Here is a 21,442-nt window from a genome sequence, read left to right on the forward strand (position 1 = left end):
TAGTTCTTTAGTATATGAGTTGTATTAAAAATTGTAAATACAATGCACTGTATATGTCAAAAATTCCTTTGTTTTGGTTAACTACTGATGTTATAATTATATGTTGGTACTATGTGTTTGTAAGCTGATGAGGGGTCCTTGTACCCAAAATGCATCCTTACCTAAATTTGAAGGTGATTATTAAAGACTAACTTTTTTGTAAAAGATCTGGTCCTTTTTTCTGTCAGCCTTGGTGTGATAAGCCCTCCAAATTGTTAAATCCTATTTATTAGGCTATCTATCTATCTAAAACAAAAATAGTAAGTATTCATTATAATAAATGTTCACTGTATTTTTTCAGCAATAAATAAATCAGACAAAAATTTTCTGTTAAATTATGTATTTTCACAGAAATTCTAATACAAATTATTGCTCTTTCATTTCTCTTAAACGTCTAACTGCACTCCTTACAGTTGCAGCTGCAGTTGTGCTATAAAAAGAAAAAAAAATGAAACATTAAGTTATTTCAATCTCAAAGAAACAATACAAATTTTTATTAAAGAAACATACATTTATAGTTTGTATTTTTTTTTAGTTATAGTTTTAAAGCTCAAATAAAAAAAAACAATGTACAGTAAGGGCTCACTTAACATTGGTTCTTGTAAACTTCAACCTTAATGATATCACAACAAAAGATCAAGAATTATCAGAGTTACAAGTTAACATACACATACTAAAAGCAAAGGAATTGTTATTGGTTAAATATAAGATAATTATTTATCCAATTTTTGTGACTAAGTGAGTGATAGTGTATAGTATGCAGAGGAAAGCTTCATTCTCATCATTGGTGATGGGTAAAAATAAGTAATAAAGAATTTATAAAAAGTGAAAATTATAAGGAGTACCCCCCATCATTATACAGTTCAAAAACTACTGATTGGCAATTCTAAACTACATAGGGTGCTACATAAATTAAAAATGGCAATGCAAACAAGGCAAATTTGTTTACAATTTACATTGAAATTAAATGTCTTACTTGTTTAATGTGGATACATGTTCATGTTACTTGAAAAAGATAAAAGTATACTGAATGCAAATTATATTAATCAGATTTCAAGAAACAAATTCAATTATTCTTTTTGGATCATGTTTGCAAACTCCACTCAATTCCCATCTCATAGAATCAGTTTTATAAAGAAAATACAATAATTGTAAAAGATTACAAATGTACTTTTAGTTTTATCAACAAAACAAAAATGAAACAATGTTAAGTAAACACTTACAGTAGTTTCCTGTACAGTTGATTTAAAAGTGATTTGTGAATTTATTTTCTGAATGAAATGTAATGAACTCATGTAATGCTTATGAATTGTAATAAATAATACCTGTAAACATATGCTCCACCAGCTACAGTCTTTTGACAAGCTCTACATTTCCATATACCCACACATGTTCTTTTCATTGTTTCCTATTAACAGATATATATTATTATTATTATTATATATATTAAAATATAATATGTAAACTAATATATATATATAATGTAACTAACATAAAAAATACAGTAAGACCCTGCTTAATGCGGTCTGCTCGAAGCCTAAAAAAAGCTCAAAATTTAAGCCAATTTAAATTATTGTGGCATTTCATTGATTCATATATTTATGAACACGATCCAATCAGAAAAAGGTGTACCTTCTTTAAATATATATATTTTTGGTGCAATTTTGGAAAAAATATATCATCATGGATGTCATAGGCAATATCGGCTTCGTTTAGCAAGAATTAACTGATAAATGCACGAACGAAGTGTGGAAGAAGTTATGACTGAAGGTATCCAAGAATTCTCAACGAAAAGAGCCTATCGCTGTATTGTTAGGTTGAGTAAAGTCAACCTAATCCATACAACAGGACTAGGAGATGTAGATGAGCAGGATATTGAGGAGTTACTGCAAGTTACTGGTAAGAGCCTTACCAATGACAACCTTCAAGAACTAGCAGAACAAGGAATTCGTGTAGAACTGGAAAATAAAGATTTTGAAAACAAACCCAAAAAATTTCTCTACTGATTTCCTTATGAAAAGTTTGGTAATGATAACTGAAATTGTTGATCAAATTGTAGTGAATGATACAGATTTTGAAAGAAATGCAAAAGCAAAATGAGGCGTTTTAGATGCGATCTTCTGCTACCGACATTTGCATAAGGAAAGAAAACAAGTGACAAATGAAACTTCACAACTTTATGATAAATAAAAAAAAAAAGTGCTTGCCAGTGGCCAAGTGGTCTTCATACTCTGAACACTGGGAGTTCGATTGTAGGTTTGTAGGTAGGGTGTTCGATCAAGCTCAGACAGGCTGGCCATGTGGAGTTTTCTGGGTTTTTTCCACATCTGTAATGCCTGAAAAGGGGTTAGTTTCTCTTAAAAAGACCTACTGGAAGGCATCCCCACAGGCAGATCGCCCAAGTGTTGCATTGCCATAACTTAACAAACAAACAACATTGCAAAAAACAAGAATTTTAGAAGTCAGGACCTTCATCACAAAAAATGAACTTTACTTTATGTGTTATTTAACATATAATATAAAAATAACTTAAAAGTAAAGTAAAATTTATTTATTTTTGGTTGTGTGTTTCCCTATCCCTATTTACTCTATGTTAAAATTATCTTGTTTAACGCTGTTTCGTTTAGCACTTTGTTGTCTAGAAATGCATCCCTGCATTAAGTGGGGTCTTACTGTAATATATAAACTTAATATACATATAGTTTATATATATATATATATATATATTAAAAAATAATAATAAACAGAAAATCCCAATAAATTCAAAAAAAATTTTTTAAATTTTACTAAAATAGAGAAATAAACCACTTTATAAAATATCCTACAAGTTACAAAAATTTTTATTTTTGAAGAGATTCAAGCTATAATACAGTCAAACCTCAGTTCACAAACTTAATTTGTTCCTAAAAGTTGTTCAGAAACTGATTTGTTCTCAAACTGTAACAAAATTTCCCATAAACAATGTAAAATGGATTAATCCATTCCTGACCCACCTATTAACCATATTAGCTGTATTTCATTCATCCATAAGAATGCCTACAAATGCAATATTATATAACAACATACGAACTGAATAACAAATAGTTTATAAATAAGAATGACAATTTCATTCACCCTTATCCATGCTGAGAAATCTTGATGGCACAGATGAAGGATGGAGAGGCAGTGGAAGGGAAGAAAGGGATGTTATTTCTTGGAATGGTAATTCCCCTCCATAATATTATTAAATAACTGCACTTCAGAAGTTTTTTCACTTACCTTTTTGGATTTTCTGCTTCTCACTAGCAGATTCTGCTTGGGAATCATTGGGCTTCTTTTTCACTAAAAATTTATGTAATGAAATTTGCTTTTGCCTACATTTCACAATGTTACAGAAGTGAAACAGCATTGCCATGTCATGTGAAAAGTCAATGACACGACTTGCTACCGCCTTATCAGGGTATTGATAATATTACAGAGATATGATGTCATTGACAACTCTAGTAGGCTGTCTCTCAAATCCCTCAAAGTCTTTCTCTGCAACACAATCAGGCCAGAATTCCTCCATGCTGAATTCAAGGTTCTGAGAGTTACTTGCAACCAGGCCTTGTCAATAAGACCTAAGCAACAAAAGATATTAAAGTGGTTCTTCTAAAAGTCACAGAGTTAACTCCATGTCATAAAAAGTGTTTGGTGCTACACTTTTAAAGTTATATATATATTTCTATCAACTTCCCAATGTATAGATACTAAGCTAAGCAATTGTTGTAATTAATCAAACTATTAATATGCTATAATTAATAATTAAACTAAGTAATTTGGTACTAGAAGTAGTTAGGCACTATCTCTTAACTAAATTAATTATAATAATAATTTAGAGCATTCTGGAAGAAAAGAACTAACATCTATCTCTAGTACCAAATTACTTAGTTTCTAATTATTAATTACAGCATATTAATAGCTCAATTAATTACGGTAATCATTTAGCTTAGTACAGTTAGAAATGATGTGTTGATCCATTGGCTGAATCAGTGGAGTTGTATTAAGAGGCAGAAACTTCACAATAATAAAGTCAAACTCTTCCAGTAAGTTAATCTCCATGCCTGGAGTAGGCAGGAACATAGTCCATCAAAAGCAGGCCCCTCAGTGACAAGTTATTTTCATTAAGATATTTCCTCACACTAGGAGCAGAAACTTCATGGACCCATTCCAGGAAAAACTGTCTGGTCACCCAGACCTTACTGTTTAGCCTTCCACGACAGACAATTTACTTTTCATAAAGTTATTTCTCTTAAACTCATGGAGGTCCTCAGATGATACATGAGCAATAGTTTCACCTTAAAATCACCACTAGCATTGTCACAAAGCAAGAGTTAGCTTGTCCATCATCAGCTTGTTTCTAGGCAAAACCTTTTCTTCCTGGGTTATATACAGTACATTCTGTTTGACATTTTTTTTCCAAAACAATCCAATTTCATCACAATTACACTTTCTGGGGAATAAAACTACTCAACAGTCACATATGCACCAAATTTATTCACAAACTTTTCCTGCATCTTTTTTGTCAACACTTGAAACCCTCGCCATGTTGAATCACACTTTGCTTCTCAAACTTTTCAAACAGCCTCAATTAGCCTTAAACATCAGTCTCAGAACTTGAACCTGTGGTTTTCTTGAGAAAATTTTGGTGCAAAAGCCTTACTTTCTCACTAAACGAGTCTCCAAAATACTGTCACCAGCCAACTGCTTTTCATTTATCCAAATCAAAATGCAACTTTTCTGCTTCTAAGGTCTGCAATCTTTGCTTAGTGATCATAGCCTGACAACATTGCATCCTTTATTGCTTTCTTGTTCTTGAGAATGATACAGATCAATGACTTTCCCAAATCAAACTGCAAAGTCAGATCTGAGACACAAATGCCATTTTCATGCTTCCATATTATCTCTTTCTTCACCTGTTGTTATTTTCACTCTTTTCCATTTTGATTTTATGCTTACACTAGCTTTCTTAGGTTCCCACAGTGGCTTTTGGAATAAACAAATAAAAAACTAGAAGAAATAATGCACAATGAAGGAAAAATACCAAAGTCAAAGAACAGTCTGCTGCAAAGTGATGCTATGCTGCCAGCTCACAGATGGACAATGAAAAAATCACATGACTAAAGATATGCAACACACCACTGGCTAAAGCATGCAACAACAACGATCACACAATTTACATTTTCTGTTTAATACAAGTGATTTCATTAGTTTTGATTTCAATTTACCATGGTGTAAGTTTCATTTGTTTCTAGTGCTATAGTTTATAATTTACTTTAAAAATAAAAAGGTTAGATGCATAATTTACGAAAGGAATAATTTGCCATTGTTCACTTTTCTTGAAAATTCAGAAAAGTAATTAATAATAGTTTTGTATAATTAAATTTTTTTTCTGACTTACAGATACCCATGTTTTCCTAAAAGATGTTCGTTGAAAGTTCTTAAGGAGTTTTTATTAATTTAATTTAAATTGTGACACATACCAAAAACCAGTAGTAGTATCTTACCCGCATGTGCATTGAAATCTAATTTTAACAACAATGTCATTGATTGTTTGTGTTGTGATAGCTAATGACATGAGGTGAATCTCAGCACCACTACTGAATCAGTAGTTCTGTCATTGATAGGTGAAGACTTTCTTTAACATAGGATATATAGGAAGTTGACCATCAGTAGTTGGCTCTGCCGAGTAGCTTGTTTGGAAACAGTTATTGTAGCAAATATGGTGTTCAAAATTTTGTTCATAAACTGAGGTTTGATGTATAGGGGAGGTAAAACTAAATATCAAGTAATTTGCCCTCATTACAGCCAATAATCCAGCAATTGTTTGGAATTAATCTAAAAATCAAGTTAATAAACTTTTATTTCAGATATTTAATAATACTAAAATTTAATAATACTAGCAATGTATTCTTGCAAAAAATATAGTTGCAGAATATTTGAAATTTAGCTATTTTTTTTGGTTGCTCTTGCATGTATAAATTAATTAAAACTTAAAATGTTTCATGAACTTTTCCGCTTTAAACATATATTATGATAAAGCAGGATAGCAGTCATGAATTGATGTATCCCATATTTTTGAAAGAGGCATTTTATAAAAAAAATGTCTCCAGGGTTCTTTGGGAATAAAATAACACAAGATATATATACTATATATGAGGCATATCCAAAGTGAAGGGTTAAAAAAAATTAGGCCTAAATAACTTGGTGGTCCATAGAATTTTTTAAGATATTTTATTGTACATAAAAAGAATGAGAAATGCTGCATTAAGTTAATATGTTTTATGGGTTTACCTCATGGGTTTTATTTCAGATTTTTTTACAATATATATTTTCACTTGTATGATTAAATTTTAATCACATTCAGAAAAATCACTGTGATATGCACTAATAGTATATAGCATAGCTGCCTATGCTGTATATTATTAGTGAAGCACTTGTTTTTACTATAATACAGTAGAGCGTCGTTTATCTGAATCAACTGGAGACGGGGGTTGTTTGGATAACCAATTATGTACGACAAAATATATTAACCTATCCCATGTTGAAAATTTTCTCCATTGTGTGTTGCTTTGCGTTGAATTTTCGTCAATGTTAAGCCAAACATAAATTTTTTAATGGCATCACTGTTCTTTTTAATGTTCAATATTGTGGCATTTTCAACTCCATATTTCCGAGCTAAGCTTGATCCACTAGCACCACTCTTCAACTGATCTATCATTTTAAGTTTATCGGAACACTGAGAACAACATGTTTATATTTAGTCGTCATTGCAAACAGTACAATAATTACAGCATGATCTGTTACAAGTATAAGATTCACAGATCCAAAATTAATGTCCCCAATGGAAACGGATTTTGATTCAGCATGACACATGTTCCGACGGTCCTCAGAAAAACACCACAAAAGTGTCAGTGCTGTCAGTGTTTTGCTACTATTAATAATTAGAAATTAAGTAATTTGATATTAGAGGTAGACATTGGGCACCATCTCTTATCAAAATTAATTATTATAATAATAATTTAGAACAATCTGGAAAAAAAGAATCAGCCCAGATGTGCAGGTGGCATAACTGTCAGTATATCGCACAGTAATTGGGGGTTGTGGTTCAAATCCCACTCTGGGCCTATTCTTTTCTTCCAGACTGCTCTAAATTATTTAATAAAATATTAAATTATTATAATTAATAATTTCAAAAGAGATGCCATCTAATGTCTACTTCTAATATCCATCCCAGATTTCTGGGGACAGGCCCCATTTTTGATCATCTGTGCCCAGCAAGGAATCTTTTCCCTGTTTGTCCCCCCTTTATTCCTTGTGGTTTCTGTAATATTGCTGCTGACAGTTTTTCTGTCAGAGGATGTATCTAATGTCTTCAGTTGGCAGGTAATTTTTTAATTAATTTTGCCAAAAAGAAGCCAAATTTTAAAACAAAAAAATATGGCTAAAAATGTGCCAAAAAATAAACCGTATTGGAGGAGAGCTATTTGATTGAAGTGAACGAATTCAACCGAAATTAAAATGCCTAGGTCTCAGTCATGAACATGGTACTGTACATTACCTATTTGACAGTACTTATACATGTAGGCTGCTGTGTGTACCATAAAAAGTGACAATTCATATATTTCCCTGGATTTTCTGGAAAAAAAACCTAGTCACCCTATCTAGTTACCAAGTTACTTAATTTCTAATTATTAATAGTAGCAAAAAATAGTACAATTAATTACGGCAATCATTTGGTTTAGTAATACGTATATGAAAGAATCTTTTTGGATCACATTGTTTTATGATTTGTCATCAGTAAACAATTTCATTTGTATATCTGTTTTATATACCTATATAACAGGAAGGAGGTCGCAATTGTAAAGCATTTACACCCTCATCTATTATAATAAATTACACAAACCCTTCTCAGCCAAGTATTCAAAATTATATTAAATTTCAGTTAATTTTCAGTTACCCTAGGTATCGAGATGGCGGCTTGTCTCAGATTCCAGAAAAACAGAAGCAAGGAAACAGTGGGGATGTACGTTCTAATGTATTCTAATAAATTACCATAATTATTAGAACAAGTTAGGTTAGGTTAAAACGTGCATCCCCACTGTTTTCTTTCTTCTGATTGCTGGGATTGAAGAGGAGCTGCCATCTCGATACCTAGGAAACATCAACCCAAATTTCATATTTAAAATTGCAAAACATTACTGATTGGAAAATGGAAAAAACTATTAGCGGTATACCCTATTAGCATTTACAAAATATACTTTCAGCATACCTTAGTTAAGAGGAACCTTATGCTACCCTAAATGTATGAAATAACACACAGTAGCTACATTATTATAAAGACGCAAGTAAAATTATATAGGTTTGTATCACCTTAAACGATATATTATACAATAGTAGCAACGAATAAAGCATTTCACCTTTCCACAAAACGTGCAGGTATATTTTGCGTGTTGAGTAATTTCAATCTTCTTCACCATTTTACGTAAAGAGGCACCATAACGAGTCCCATATTTTCCCACAACACCAACCTTCTTGGTTCGTTTAGCCTAAAATAATTAACAAAACATAAGTTTTTCTTTTTTTCGTTAATTTCCTTTATAGAATTCAAGTCATAAAGCTGATGAAAAACGATTCATAAAATGTTAATATTAGTGTTTTTAAAAAATCCTTGTATTTAAAATAACTTTAATCGAACTCGAGACTATTCATTTTGATTAAAATTAATACTAAATGTATTCTATAATAAATTATCAAGCGGATGAAATCGGATTTCTTACCATTTGTTCTTCTTACACGTTCCACAATCAAAATGTCGGAGAGAATAAGTTGCCAGATATAGCCAAATAGCGTCTGACAGTTACAGCCAAATATAGCATAAATTACCTAAAGAAATTTTGTATGAATTTAGACATTTTGAAAATATTATATTAATAAAATACATAAAGTATATAAAATTAATAAAAAAATTTATATCGATTTTTTTGACTTTATATTAGTTAATTTTAATTAAAAACATAGTCATCCAAATTCTTCTGCACGTGTACTAGAGCCCTCTATAAACAGAGTATGGTCAACTGGGGGGTCAAAATATGATTGGCTACTGCCGATCACGTGGTTTGTGGACGCCATTATGAGGCCAGCTTCCGACCCGCTTATGACAAGGGAGTGTCAATCAGCTATTTATTACGATAAATAACAGGATTGGAAACTTTATATACCAGGTAGTTCCAATCTAAAATAGATTCTAAACATCAAGTTAGTTCTTACTTTGCTATACTGACGTTAGAAATTATTATTTTAGCCTTTAGATCTATCGATACATCTATATCGCTCTTAAAGCTACCACATAAAAATAGATCATGCCGGGTCGATCAGCCATTAATTGCTCAAAATAGAGCTCCTAAATTCAAACTGCATCGATTTCCAAGTGATAAAGCTAGGAAAAAAAGCATTGGCAATTAAAGTAAACCGGCTGGATGAAAATAAGAAATTATGGATTCCTGGAAAACATGCATTACTTTGTCAGAATTTTTATGAAAGGACTTCCGCTTTGCCTACCTATTTAATTGTACTGTACATCGCACATTAATAAACTAAAGCTAAAGAGTATTAAGTCTGTTAATACATTTTAACCTTTATAAGTATATTGGTTTAGTGATGTGAATATTTACAATTAACTCTCATCGGTTCATTTTGAGAAAGATCAGTGTGAGAATCACAGGAAGGATGGAAGAAGATTGCCGAAGCTCGATGCCGTCCTACACTTTTTTCTCGCATTCCTGCACTTAAGAGAAGATGCTCTGAATCAAAAACAGGGCATAGGAACAATTGTGAGCGTATAGATCCGACCTTGGACCACAGTTACGCTACAAATTATCTCCTATGACATCTATGCTGCTCAGTACAGGTATATTTATAATATAAATTTAAAATATTCTTATTAAATATTCTATTTTTTATTGCATACTTTGATTCTTTTTGAAGAAAATGCCTAAGAATGTAAAAGCACGAATGAAGACGAAGACAATGAGACATCTGGTCCGGTATTTCGAGACTCCGGTAATCTTGTTAGCCAGCCACTGTCACCAAAATCGAAACAAATTAATGAATTGTAATCTCAATTGCATAATGCATTACATAAAGTTAAAAGAGTGCAGAAAAGAATAAGGATCTCTATGAAGAGATAAGAAAATTAGTCTAGAGCAGGGGTTCTCAAAGTGGGCGTTACCGCCCCCTGTGGGCGGTGAGTAAATCTAGGGGGGCGCTGGAGGCAGGGTACTGAACAGTGACCAAAGGCAAAAGTTGGGGTCACTGATGGGTTAGGGGGCGTTGGGTATAACTTTATGGAACAAAGGGGGCAGTGGATCGAAAAAGTTTGAGAACCCCTGGTCCAGAGACAACACACAGAGTACAAACATAAAATTAATTTTCAATCCTGATCAAATAACAGCCCTTGGAAACGTGTCAACACGGAAAATAAAATGGCAAAATAATACAATAAGAAAGGCTCTGCAGTTAAAATTTGCTTGTGGAAGATCGGGCTACGAAATGTTAATCGAACAAGGCTCGCCTCTCCCCTCTTTACGGACATTGTAAAGGCGACTACAGAACACCCCCCGTAACGGGGAAATTACCCTTTTTATTAATAAATGATTGATATTTAGTAATTATCTGCATTCCTTGCAAAAAATGCAGAAAATCACTATTTGTTACTACGTTACACTATGTTACTTAAGTTTTTCTTGTTGAAAAATAAACTTTATTGATTTTTTATTATAATTTTGGTCTTTAGTTACTATATTTTTAAATTTAAATACATATTTTTCAGATTATTTATATCGCAATAGTGCTGGGAATAAATGTGATCCACTAAATATAATTTTTTAATATTTTCACTTTTTTGCTTCTAGGCCTGTTATTGTTATATATTTTGTCCATCACTTATAAACTACAATTATTCCGAACATAATTAAAAATGTTTAACTTAATATGACTTCTTTCTGAATCTAATTTCTGTTTTTAACTAACATTGCTCGTTTAAATGCTAAGCAGTACTGTGACACTGCAACTTTGGCTTCAAAATGGCGTCCATACGTTAGAGTGGCCATACTCTGTTTATATAGGGCTCTAACGTGTACACGATCAGAACACCATCTGTTCGAATTGACTTTCTTCACTAGTTTAATAATTAATATTTTTAGAAAACGAAAAATTTGTTTTGAAACTAATTAAAATATGTAATATATTTTTAGAAAGTCTCGAGAATTATTTATTTTAGTCATTTTTATTTTACACTGCTACTCAATTTTGTATAACCGTGGAAAGGCTCAACTTACAACAGCGGGATGGCCGAGTGGTCGAAGTGGCAGCCTACCACTCTGGGGGACACGGGATCGCATTTGGAGTGGTCGAAAAATCCCCAGAAAGTTTTCGTTGGATGGTCCGATATATTTGGTCGGAACACCCCCTCACCACCCAGCCGCCCCATGGTCGGTCTGGCCGAATTCATAATGGACTTGCTAAAAGAATCCATCTTATAGGGCGAAAAGACGTAAAAAAATCAGTATTAGTGTTATATTTATTATGACGTTGTCATTTTGTTTATTCTGTGATATATTTCATAGTGTTTTCTGGCAACAGTAACTCTGCGATCTCATTATTCACATTGTTATCCTTCTATCAAGTTTTTTGTTTACTCTTTCTGCCTTCTGGTGCGCTAAAAGGCCATTTTTCCAAGACTATAGTGGGTTCGGTCAGTTTTACAATGGGGTGTCCGAGTGGTGAGAAACAGGGCTCAACATATTCAGAATATATCATTCGTAAAAACTTTCTTGAATTGCGGATCGATTCCGGAAATCCCATAGCGGTAGGCTGACGCTTTAACCGCCTCGGTCATTCTCCGTCAACATTTAATGTTTAAAAATTCAAACTGAGGAATTCTTTGTTCGAAACTTTTAAACGGAAAGTATACAAAAATGAGTTACAAAAGTGTAAAATCAAAAACTCAGTTATCGACAGAAGTGTGCTCCGATGCAAATAAATCTCTATTACGTACACAAAGTATTCAAAATGACCCGAAAGAGAAGGAGGAGAATAAATTACTTTTTAAGGAATCCATATCATCTTCCGCAAAGGGCAATGAAATTATGTCAGCATTTGATAATGATGACGAGTTACGATCTCCACAAAGCAAAGAAGGAGGAGAAGATGAAGCATTTAATGTTCGCGAATGCGAAGACATCATCTTCTCTTATCTATCAGAAAATTCTAATGAAGTTAAATCTGTCATGGTCAATTTTCTTATTTGGGAGGCGTACAATATACCTTATCATAATAACAAAAACGAAGACGGACAGTTCGGTGAAAAGTTTTATATGATATGTAACAATTCAATGATCTTCGAACACGAGAAAGCTTGGAATATCAAAGACTTGATAGTTTTAAAATGTTTAAACAGTTATTCAGGATTTTTCTTATTATTAACGAAAGAAAAGATGTCTAAAGAATTATATGTACTAGAAGTAATATCAAAAGAATCTTGCTTAAACAAAGAAGTGAAAGAGAAAGTCCATATGATAGATAGAGTTTCACATTTAGTGAAAAATAATATTTTTTTCGTACAAATCTGCGCAAAATTTGAAACTAAATTCAGTTTTTGTTTTTTGTATGAATACGTGAAATACGGCGATTTGACGACAATGATTTCAAAGAAGCAAAGATGTCTTTCAGAGAATCAAGTTAAGATTTTTATGGCAGAAATTGCACTTGCTCTTAATTTTCTTCACGAAAATGGCATCATTTATCGTAATCTTTCGTTTAATAACGTCTTGGTAGTTAATTCTAGATGGGTGAAGTTGAGAGGTCTCAAAAATTGCGTTTATGCCAAAAAATGCCGAGGAAAATGCGGCTCTTATTGGTTCATGGCACCCGAAATGTTGCTGGACTTCCCTTACAATCGTAGCGTGGATTTTTGGTCTTTGGGGATGTTGGGCTTCAAGTTGCTATCGGGCTTCCCTAGGAAAGGTTCTAGATGCAGCGAGGAAATTCTAAGGAAGATTCCCAAAAGAAAGAAGCGAGGATCATTTCCCGTTCTTAGGCAATTTGAACGCGATTTTATAGACTTACCTTCCTATCTCTCTCAAAATGCCAGGAAAATTATCGAAGAACTCATGCAAGTGGATCCCGTTCGTAGATTGGGCAATGGGTTGTTCAAATTTAAAGAAATTCAACGACATCCCTTTTTTGAAGGGATAGACTGGAGAAAACCAGAAGAAATGACATTATCTAATTATTAAAATTGTATGTAAACTTTGTAGTAACTTAAATAAAAGCGCCAAATAAAAAATGTATTTGACACTTTTTTGAGCCGTTCGGATTTGAACCCAGGTTCACCAGAGCAGTAAGATACCACTTTGACCGCTCGACCATTCGGCCATCGTCGTCCTATCACTTTATCCTACAATATTTGAGTTTCTTTTGAAATTACTGACAGTTCCATTTTAAATTTTTTTTTAGAAGTACATGTTTGTGAGGTTAGCCGATTGGGTAGAAAAGGTCACGACAATCGAGCGGTCAATACTGTCGTGTGGGAGTGGAATGACTCACTGAGGCAGGTTTTCCATCTTATAACTGTTTAACAAAATAAAAATTTCTTACAACTATTCTTATAACAAGACGTAATGCCTATCCAAAGGTGGGAAACCAGTCTATACAAAAAGTTCAAATGTTCCGACGATCGTTTGTCTTCAGGCGAAGGTGATGCGAAGAGCAACGGCCTCGAGCGCGCAGCATAACTTGAAAGATGAGTTCCGGCGACTGGGTATACCTGGACGAAACTTGACGGACGAGATGGCGAAGACAAATCTCGGGACGTCGAACAAACTTTCGTTGTTGAATGACAACAGCAAAAATCCGAGAGAGGAGCACTCTGAACCAAGAACGTCACGACCTTAATTCGCGAGGTTTTATAAGTTTTTCCCCTAAAGCTGCCTTTTCCTTGGTCTTGACTCGTCACCTGGTGACAATTCGAAACCGATCGGAGGGCGCGGGAGAGGTCAGTTTCGCGACTAAATACTATCCTCTCCAGCCACGTTTTCCTCGACTTTAGTCTTTTCTATTGTTTAATAAAAACTTTCATTGTTCAATCAAGACACTTGATTCTTCCTATTCGTGTCTGAAAAGGAGATCTTTAATTTCTCGATTGATAGCCCACATTCGGATCTCCAAGTCGACTCCCGTTCCGGTCCTCACATGTTCAATACGGATTTTATCTCATTGAGTGTTTAAGGGAAGACAGCACATTTAATCTTTTTCATGTTTTTATCTATTCCATATGACCCCTATACAAAAAAGACTGTCACATCCAAACAAATAAGCGTTTCATTCACTATAACAAAATTTGGTTATCATCAATTGATGTGACATTTTTTTTTTTTTTTAACGACTCTTTTTGCCCTGTAGGCACTAACAAGTAAGAGTGCCTTTTTAGCATATGCATAATGGAATGCCCGGGGTATGAGGCTCGTGTATCCGGACAGGACCATCCTCGAAAAATTCCTGGAGTTTTTTTTATTCGTCCGGATTTGTTCCCGAGCGGTGGATTACTACCTTTTTTTTTTTTTTTTTTTTTTACTCTTTCCGCCCTGTGGGCACTAAGAGGGCCTCTTTTAGTAGGCCCATTATGGGTTCGGCCAGGCCCACAATGGGGCGACCGGGTGGGGAGGGACGGGGCCCGACATATCCGAACGGACCACCCCCGAAAAATTCCTGGGGATTTTTCGACCCGTTCGGATTCGATCCCGGGTCCCCCAGAGCGGTAGGCTGCCACCTTGACCGCTCGGCCATCCGGCCGCTGAATTACTACCTTATTCGCTTGGCCATCCGGCCGTCCGATCGATGTAATCAAAATTATTGATTTTTCAGAATGATACGAAACAGGAAATATAATCGAAATTATTAATAGTTTTTGCTTTTTATCATGGATATCGAGGTCATTCTATTGTTAATTTTACAAGCGATTAATGACAATGTCCTTGGTATCTGCCGATGTTTTGTTTCACCAATTTTTTAAAAATATTCTCTACATAGTAAGCCCATTATTTTTAATAAATTTTAACCTTATTTTAAGATATATTACATGCTCCTGAATGTCATGTTTAAAATAATTAATTAGATTTTATTTTTTGGCACTTTAATACATGTTTTCCTTCGTGTAAATCAATATAAAATTTTTTCAAATGACATTTACATCACTTAATAAAGTAGAAGTTTTAAACAAACATTGAACACCAAAATTGTAATTCCTAAATTATGCCTTATACACGCACAATATTCTTATCAATACTTGGAAGGAATTCGTGACTTGGTAGATATAGATGAGTATAGGTTTAATTAAGACCAAAAACTCTAAACCTCACCGGCTATGAAGTAGCCTATCGAGTGATATGAGCCTTACATTATATAAGAGAAGACTATCAGCCTAACTTACCTAAAACCTTAACCTAAAATTAATACTAACTTGTGAAAAAATGACATAGAATGTTGCTTTATACAGCAAGAGAATAAATTAGTGATAGATCGATCAATCATGATTGATTCGATTAAAATGATGCAATCGTCTCACAAATCACTCAGTGAAAACAAATTGATCTTTTTTCGAATCATTTCAACTTCGTTTTAGAAAACATTCTCATTGCATAATGTGCCCACCAGTGCCCGAATAGATAAAAACCACTTAACGCAGGTCGTGGGTTCGCACGTCGTCAACGGGCTGGTCACGTGTAGTTTTTCAGAATTTGTTCTCGTTAGTACCACCTAGGTTAATAAATACTTTTCGTTTTAGATGAATCGATCTGTAAGATCAGATCTAAGAGGATCTCATTTAGCAAGCCGATTATGGGTTTGACTAGACCGATAATGAGACGGTAAGTGGCGAGAGACGGGGCCCGACATCGGGACGGACAACCCTCGAAAAATTCTTGAGGTTTTTCGACCTATCCAGATTCAATCTTGGGTCCACGGATTGTAGGTTGTTATCTTAACTCCATCCGGTCATTAACTTTCTCAGTCATATGGCCTTCGAAAAATGTAGTATATCATTGAAATGTATTCAGAAAGTTATGAGATCTTTCGAGTGAATTGCTTTATTGTGCAAACAACCTATGATTTTTTCCTGGTTAAGTATAAATATGCTATTACTCAACGAGAGTAATTTCTGTAAAGTAAATATAGTATTTCATGGTCATTTTGGTTAGCTTGTATGCGAACTAGATTTCTTTCCGGAAAGCAGGATATAATCCCGAAACTCGACTGTTTTAATTGAATTTGAAAATCCCAAAAATTAGAAAAATATCTGAAAAATCCAAAGTATTTCCCGAATGAATAAAAAATTATAAATTTTAATTCTGTGCTATTTAAGATGTGGATTTCTGGAAATGCAGTCTAGTTCTTAGACTTCGATAAAAGAATTATATTATTTAAGAAAATGTTTTAAAAATGTTATTGACGCTTTAAATGCTCTAAGATAAAATTAATTTCAGATGAAAATATACTGTCATTGCTTATTTTTATTTCCTTTTATATTTTTTATATTGGTTAAATATCCTTATGTTAAGATTAGTTAAGTACGTTGAAATGAAAAAAAAAAATCGTTTAAAAAACAATTTATTTTCTTATTTGTAAATACAGTTAATTGCAATTTAAATAATACGCTGCTTTAGTGTTTTATTTATTCTCTGAAAATAAATAATAGAATGAAAAATGCTTAATAAATTATTTCTGGATTTCTCAGAATCCCCAAAGATGGTTTTTCTCTTTAACTCTTTTCTCCCTAAGGGAAATAAGATGAATTTTTTTCAGCAATCCTGTAATAATAGCTAGGCCCACAATGGGTTGTGAAGTATCAGAATAGACTATTCCCTAAAAATTCCTTGGGTTTTGCGATCTATCCGGATTCGATTCCGAGTCCCTCTAGAGTGGATGTACCGCCACTATAACCGGTTGCCCACCGGCCGTCCTTTGGAGAAGGTATCGTTTTCCTGTAATTACCTGAATGAATAAATCTGTATACAAGGAAAACCATCATTATAATTGGAAAATTTATATTAGTACTTGCTGTACTCGTATATAATATTTTAATTCTTAGAGGAATAAATTCAAATTGATTACTTTCTGTATTAGTGTTATAGTCGACCCAGTTTCTACTCGTAATTCTCTCAAGGTGAAGACAAAAACAAGATCTTTAGATAATAAACTATACGCTCTAAAAGTTTGTTTTTGTTTTTTCCGGACTTTAAACGTCTTTTTTTTTTACTTTACTGTATTAATTTTAAATCCTCAATTATTTCTTGACAAGATAACGATCGCTATACCTATCTTACGTGATCAAACAATTCATTGAAACTGAGAAAATTACTCGACTTCTTAGACTCATATGATAAACTAATTTAAGAAACCAAAATCATGCATCGAGTCATTGATTCTTTATAATCATTTTATTCGTAGCAAATTTTTTGATCTTTCGAATGATTTGAGTCAGTATGAGTCATCAAATCAACAAACAATTCCATTGGAAACTCAAACTGAGTTCTCAAGCTCGAAGTGATCAATCATTTGATCGAATCCTCAGAATGATTCGATTAATTGAAAATAATCGTTTCGCTTGTCACTAGAATGAATATTAAATAGCATATTTATTTATTTGTAAGATTTAAACTTTGATTTAAAAAAATTGTTTTTAAACATAATTTTATTAATTATATTCAGATTTTTTATAATTATATGCATAATACGCATCTATTCATTAAAATGAAATAATAATAAAAATACGTGTAATTACGGTGGCTACCTGCCAAGACAAGTAGCAGCTTCGTTCACTAGCTTATTATTGTTTCTTTTTTATAAAATCATTCGTGTGCAAAATAATTTTAACCAACATCAAAACATTATTATTACTAGTTATATATTCTTCCATCCTCTTCTCTGTCATGTAATTGGTCCCGAATTCGTGTACCTTTTCATAAAATTTGTCTTATATAAACAAATAGAAATTTTTATCAAGAATATAAACGTAAATATACCCGAAACCGGTATTCTTCACAATTAATACCTATTTTATAATATCTGTTTCAGACACAACAAAATGAAAGTACTTTACGTTAAACTATAAAAAACTTTTTATTTTTGATTCTTTCTGTGGACACTAAGGGATTCTGGGAACTCTGTGGACACTAAGAGATTCGTTTTATCACGTACTGTACATTGCGAATTCGCAATGGGGAAGCCTGATGATAAACGGATGACGCCCGACATATCCGGAAAAGAATATTTTCCGAAAATTCCTCTGGGATCCCGGATCCGATCTCAAGTTTTCCAGAAAAGTAAAGATTAAAATGAATATTATATATTATATTATTTTATTTTTTGCTCTTTCCGCCCTGTGGGCACTAAGAGGGCATCTTTTAGCAAGCCCATTATGGGTTCAGTCAATCCCACAATGGTGATGAGGGACAGGAGTCGACATATTCGGTCGGATCACATCCCGAAAATTCCTGGGGATTTTTTCGACTCTCCCAGATTCGCTCTCGGGTCTCCCAGAGCGGTAGGTTGCCACCTTGACCGTTCGTCCGTCTTTATTTTATTTTATAATTTTTTCTTGCACGTTTAGAATACCAATGACTTTTTATTTCCATCCTAAAAATAAAAATAAATTGGCTCTTCACTTATGTTATTACCCATTATATTATTTAACAAGTGAGTTAAATAACATAATGGGTTGTTTGAACTCGTTATAAAATTGGACACGGTGTAAAATAAAACAAAAATAACCGCCAATTCCAAACTTCAGATGGCGCTGAAGACAAATATTTCTGATATAAACAGTAGAAACCTTCCACACTCATTATTTGAATTTCCGTATTCGTCATTGTGGGTTTGTGGTTTAGGGAATTTGCTTTCCTTTTAACGATTAACGCTATTTGCATTTCATAGAACATGTCTCTCGACGAGGTGAGCTTTATATCTGAATGTATAGTCAATTATGTATCTTAGAATGTGTTTTTTAATATTTAATTAATAGAAAGAGTACTTATTTAATTTAAATATAGACTATATCAAAAGTCTAGAAAGTAAAAATAGCTATATTTGATGTTTCGGACTTAGAAGTTTATAGGATTTGGACTTTATAAGTTTGAATTTGAATATATATGATTTAAATTAAAAGATAATTCCTTTCCTTTCTTTGAATGTTAGTCAAAAATTTTATATTACATTTAACACGTATTAATTCAACTTCAAATCTATACAAATCCGAAGTTATAAAGTCCAAAAGATCAAACATTTATCATACAGATAACTCCAAAACTCCAAAGTTACTCAAATTCAAAGATAAAAATCCTAAATTTAAAATATGGTGTTTAACTGGATTCTAGATTTTGGACTTTTGTATAAATTTGGGTTTAGCTGATTATAACTAAGGTGAAATTTACATAAATCCAAGGCTCAAATAATCTGAAATGTATTCTCTTTATTATATTTAGGATTACTTATAAAAAAAATAAATTATTTTTATTTTACTTCTTCACTCATCTTTACTTCCAATACAATAAAAATTAATTTTTTTTTTTTTTTTAGTCTTTCAACAAGGCAGCTGAAGATGTTAAGAATTTAAAATCCAGACCTACTGATCAAGAATTGCTAGAGTTATATGCACTCTATAAACAAGCAACAGTTGGGGACTGTAATACAAGTAAAGTCCTTTTTGAATAATAAAAATTGTTAAATATAAACAGAAGTTAAAAAAAACTTTTTTAAATTAAGATCATTTTCCCCCATTTTTGAATTATAATTTTACTAATTATCAATGTAATTGTAGGTCGTCCTGGAATGCTAGATTTAAAAGGAAAAGCTAAATGGGAGGCATGGAATGGGAAGAAAGGTATATTTACTTTCTTCTGAGAAATTTCCTTATACAACTTTTTGTGTAATTCTTATATTCTATACAACTTTTCCTCAATTTTATAAAGGAAGTTATCTATGTAAATGTTTAAAACAATTTTTTTTTTTTTTTTTATGTAGGCATGAGTCAGAATGATGCTAAGGAAGCATATGTAAAATATGCAAATGAACTCATTGCAAAATATGGAAATTAAATTATTCTAAATGTAGAATTACATGCTTTATTATATATTCCAAGCTTTCATTGAAAGCGCTTGCTTTTTGTCTACCAAATTCAAAAGATTTTTTAATTATTATTGTTTATATATTGATATATCATCTGTTGTTTAAAATTTATGTATATTTAAGAAATAAACATTATTTTCCTTTTTTAAATTAATTGTTGTTGTTAATATATACTTCATTAAAATTCCACTTTTATCTTAAATTATTGTTTTAATGTGTGAAAAAGCACAACCATAAGTTACATTATATGCATTTCAAAATTGTTTATAATATGACTGATTATCATAATTTACATTCAACAATAAACAAATATTTTTTTAAAGATTTCTCAAATCTACTAAATCTTCAAAATTTCATTTTTTTTTACTGATAAGATCCTTGCAAAGTTAGTGATTAATTCAAAAAGTTACTTTCCTATAAGGTCTTGATTGGCTTTATTTTTAAAAAAAATATTTTAATTCATTAATTTAAATTAACAAGTTGTAAGTGTAAGTAATAGTTTCATAGATTCATAAATTGTTTAAGCAGTTCCTTGTATATCAGTTCATAGTAAAATGTTTTCCTTGAATGTTTTTTCCACTTTTTATTCTATGTAAGTTATATTTTAATCTAGTGGATTTAATTCTAAATGTGTATGAGGGTTTTAAATAGATTAAAATGAACATTTTTAGTTAAAATATTCAGGTGATAACGTTTAACATAAATAAGTCTATGTACTGATATCTTCCATTCTTATGCAGTTTTTCTATTTACATAAGTAACTAGTTATTTATAGTAATACAACAAATGTTGAAATAGAAAATCATATTTAATTTAAAGTATAAACTGGTATTTTATCATTAACAAAAAAAATTACTACAGGATAAAGTGTATTTATAAAAATTTTTTTATTAAATATAACACAAAGTTAGAATTTTCTGTTGTTTTAAAATAAAACTATATTTAATAAATCTTAAGACATTTTCACTATTCTTGCTTCTTAATTTTAAGAACTACTATATATAAATTGATATTTTAAAATAGAGAGAATATAAAGAGCAAGATTGTTAACTAGAGCATAAGCAATATTTAGTATGAAATGTACTAATCATATTTTTTTGTACTAAAAAATGATTCAGTTAATCAATATAGTCAATAATCATGCAAGAGTGTAATTTTATAGATGAGAAAAATTCATCTAATTGTTAAAGGATTTGTTTTGCAT

At 32.0% G+C, this 21,442-nt stretch overlaps 3 protein-coding genes across 3 annotated transcripts; 2 read left to right on the forward strand and 1 right to left on the reverse strand.

Moving 5' to 3' along the window:
- Positions 1-362: 362 nt before the first annotated feature.
- RpL37A (ribosomal protein L37A) lies at positions 363-8,957 on the reverse strand. The gene is made up of 4 exons (XM_067283037.1): positions 8,838-8,957; positions 8,478-8,606; positions 1,365-1,447; positions 363-469 (listed from the first exon to the last, which is right to left on the reverse strand). The coding sequence occupies exons 1-4, from the start codon at positions 8,838-8,840 to the stop codon at positions 406-408; spliced, it is 279 nt and encodes a 92-aa protein (XP_067139138.1). The 5' UTR covers positions 8,841-8,957; the 3' UTR covers positions 363-405.
- A 3,031-nt stretch (positions 8,958-11,988) lies between these two features.
- Positions 11,989-13,355, forward strand: LOC136985658 (RAC-gamma serine/threonine-protein kinase-like). The gene has a single exon (XM_067282982.1). The coding sequence runs from the start codon at positions 12,036-12,038 to the stop codon at positions 13,353-13,355; it is 1,320 nt and encodes a 439-aa protein (XP_067139083.1). The 5' UTR covers positions 11,989-12,035.
- A 5,565-nt stretch (positions 13,356-18,920) lies between these two features.
- On the forward strand, positions 18,921-20,388 carry Acbp1 (Acyl-CoA binding protein 1). The gene is made up of 4 exons (XM_067283035.1): positions 18,921-19,065; positions 19,690-19,804; positions 19,931-19,993; positions 20,134-20,388. Exons 1-4 carry the CDS (start codon positions 19,051-19,053, stop codon positions 20,205-20,207), a joined length of 267 nt encoding a protein of 88 aa, XP_067139136.1. The 5' UTR covers positions 18,921-19,050; the 3' UTR covers positions 20,208-20,388.
- Positions 20,389-21,442: the final 1,054 nt, after the last annotated feature.

This window comes from Centruroides vittatus, unplaced genomic scaffold, assembly GCF_030686945.1.
Source record: "Centruroides vittatus isolate TY-2023 unplaced genomic scaffold, ASM3068694v2 contig_975, whole genome shotgun sequence".
NCBI lineage: Eukaryota > Metazoa > Arthropoda > Arachnida > Scorpiones > Buthidae > Centruroides > Centruroides vittatus.

What these genes read in the sequence shown, in the direction of transcription:
- LOC136985658 (XM_067282982.1), top strand. Translation starts at nt 12,036, where the DNA reads ATGAGTTACAAAAGTGTAAAATCAAAAACTCAGTTATCGACAGAAGTG.
- Acbp1 (XM_067283035.1), top strand. An exon ending in AGTTGGGGACTGTAATACAA is followed by an intron (nt 19,805 to 19,930) that starts GTAAAGTCCTTT and finishes ATGTAATTGTAG; the next exon opens with GTCGTCCTGGAATGCTAGAT. An exon ending in GGCATGGAATGGGAAGAAAG is followed by an intron (nt 19,994 to 20,133) that starts GTATATTTACTT and finishes TTTTTTATGTAG; the next exon opens with GCATGAGTCAGAATGATGCT.
- RpL37A (XM_067283037.1), bottom strand. An exon ending in CCTGCACGTTTTGTGGAAAG is followed by an intron (nt 1,448 to 8,477) that starts GTGAAATGCTTT and finishes ATCTGTTAATAG; the next exon opens with GAAACAATGAAAAGAACATG. An exon ending in GGTGGAGCATATGTTTACAG is followed by an intron (nt 470 to 1,364) that starts GTATTATTTATT and finishes TTCTTTTTATAG; the next exon opens with CACAACTGCAGCTGCAACTG.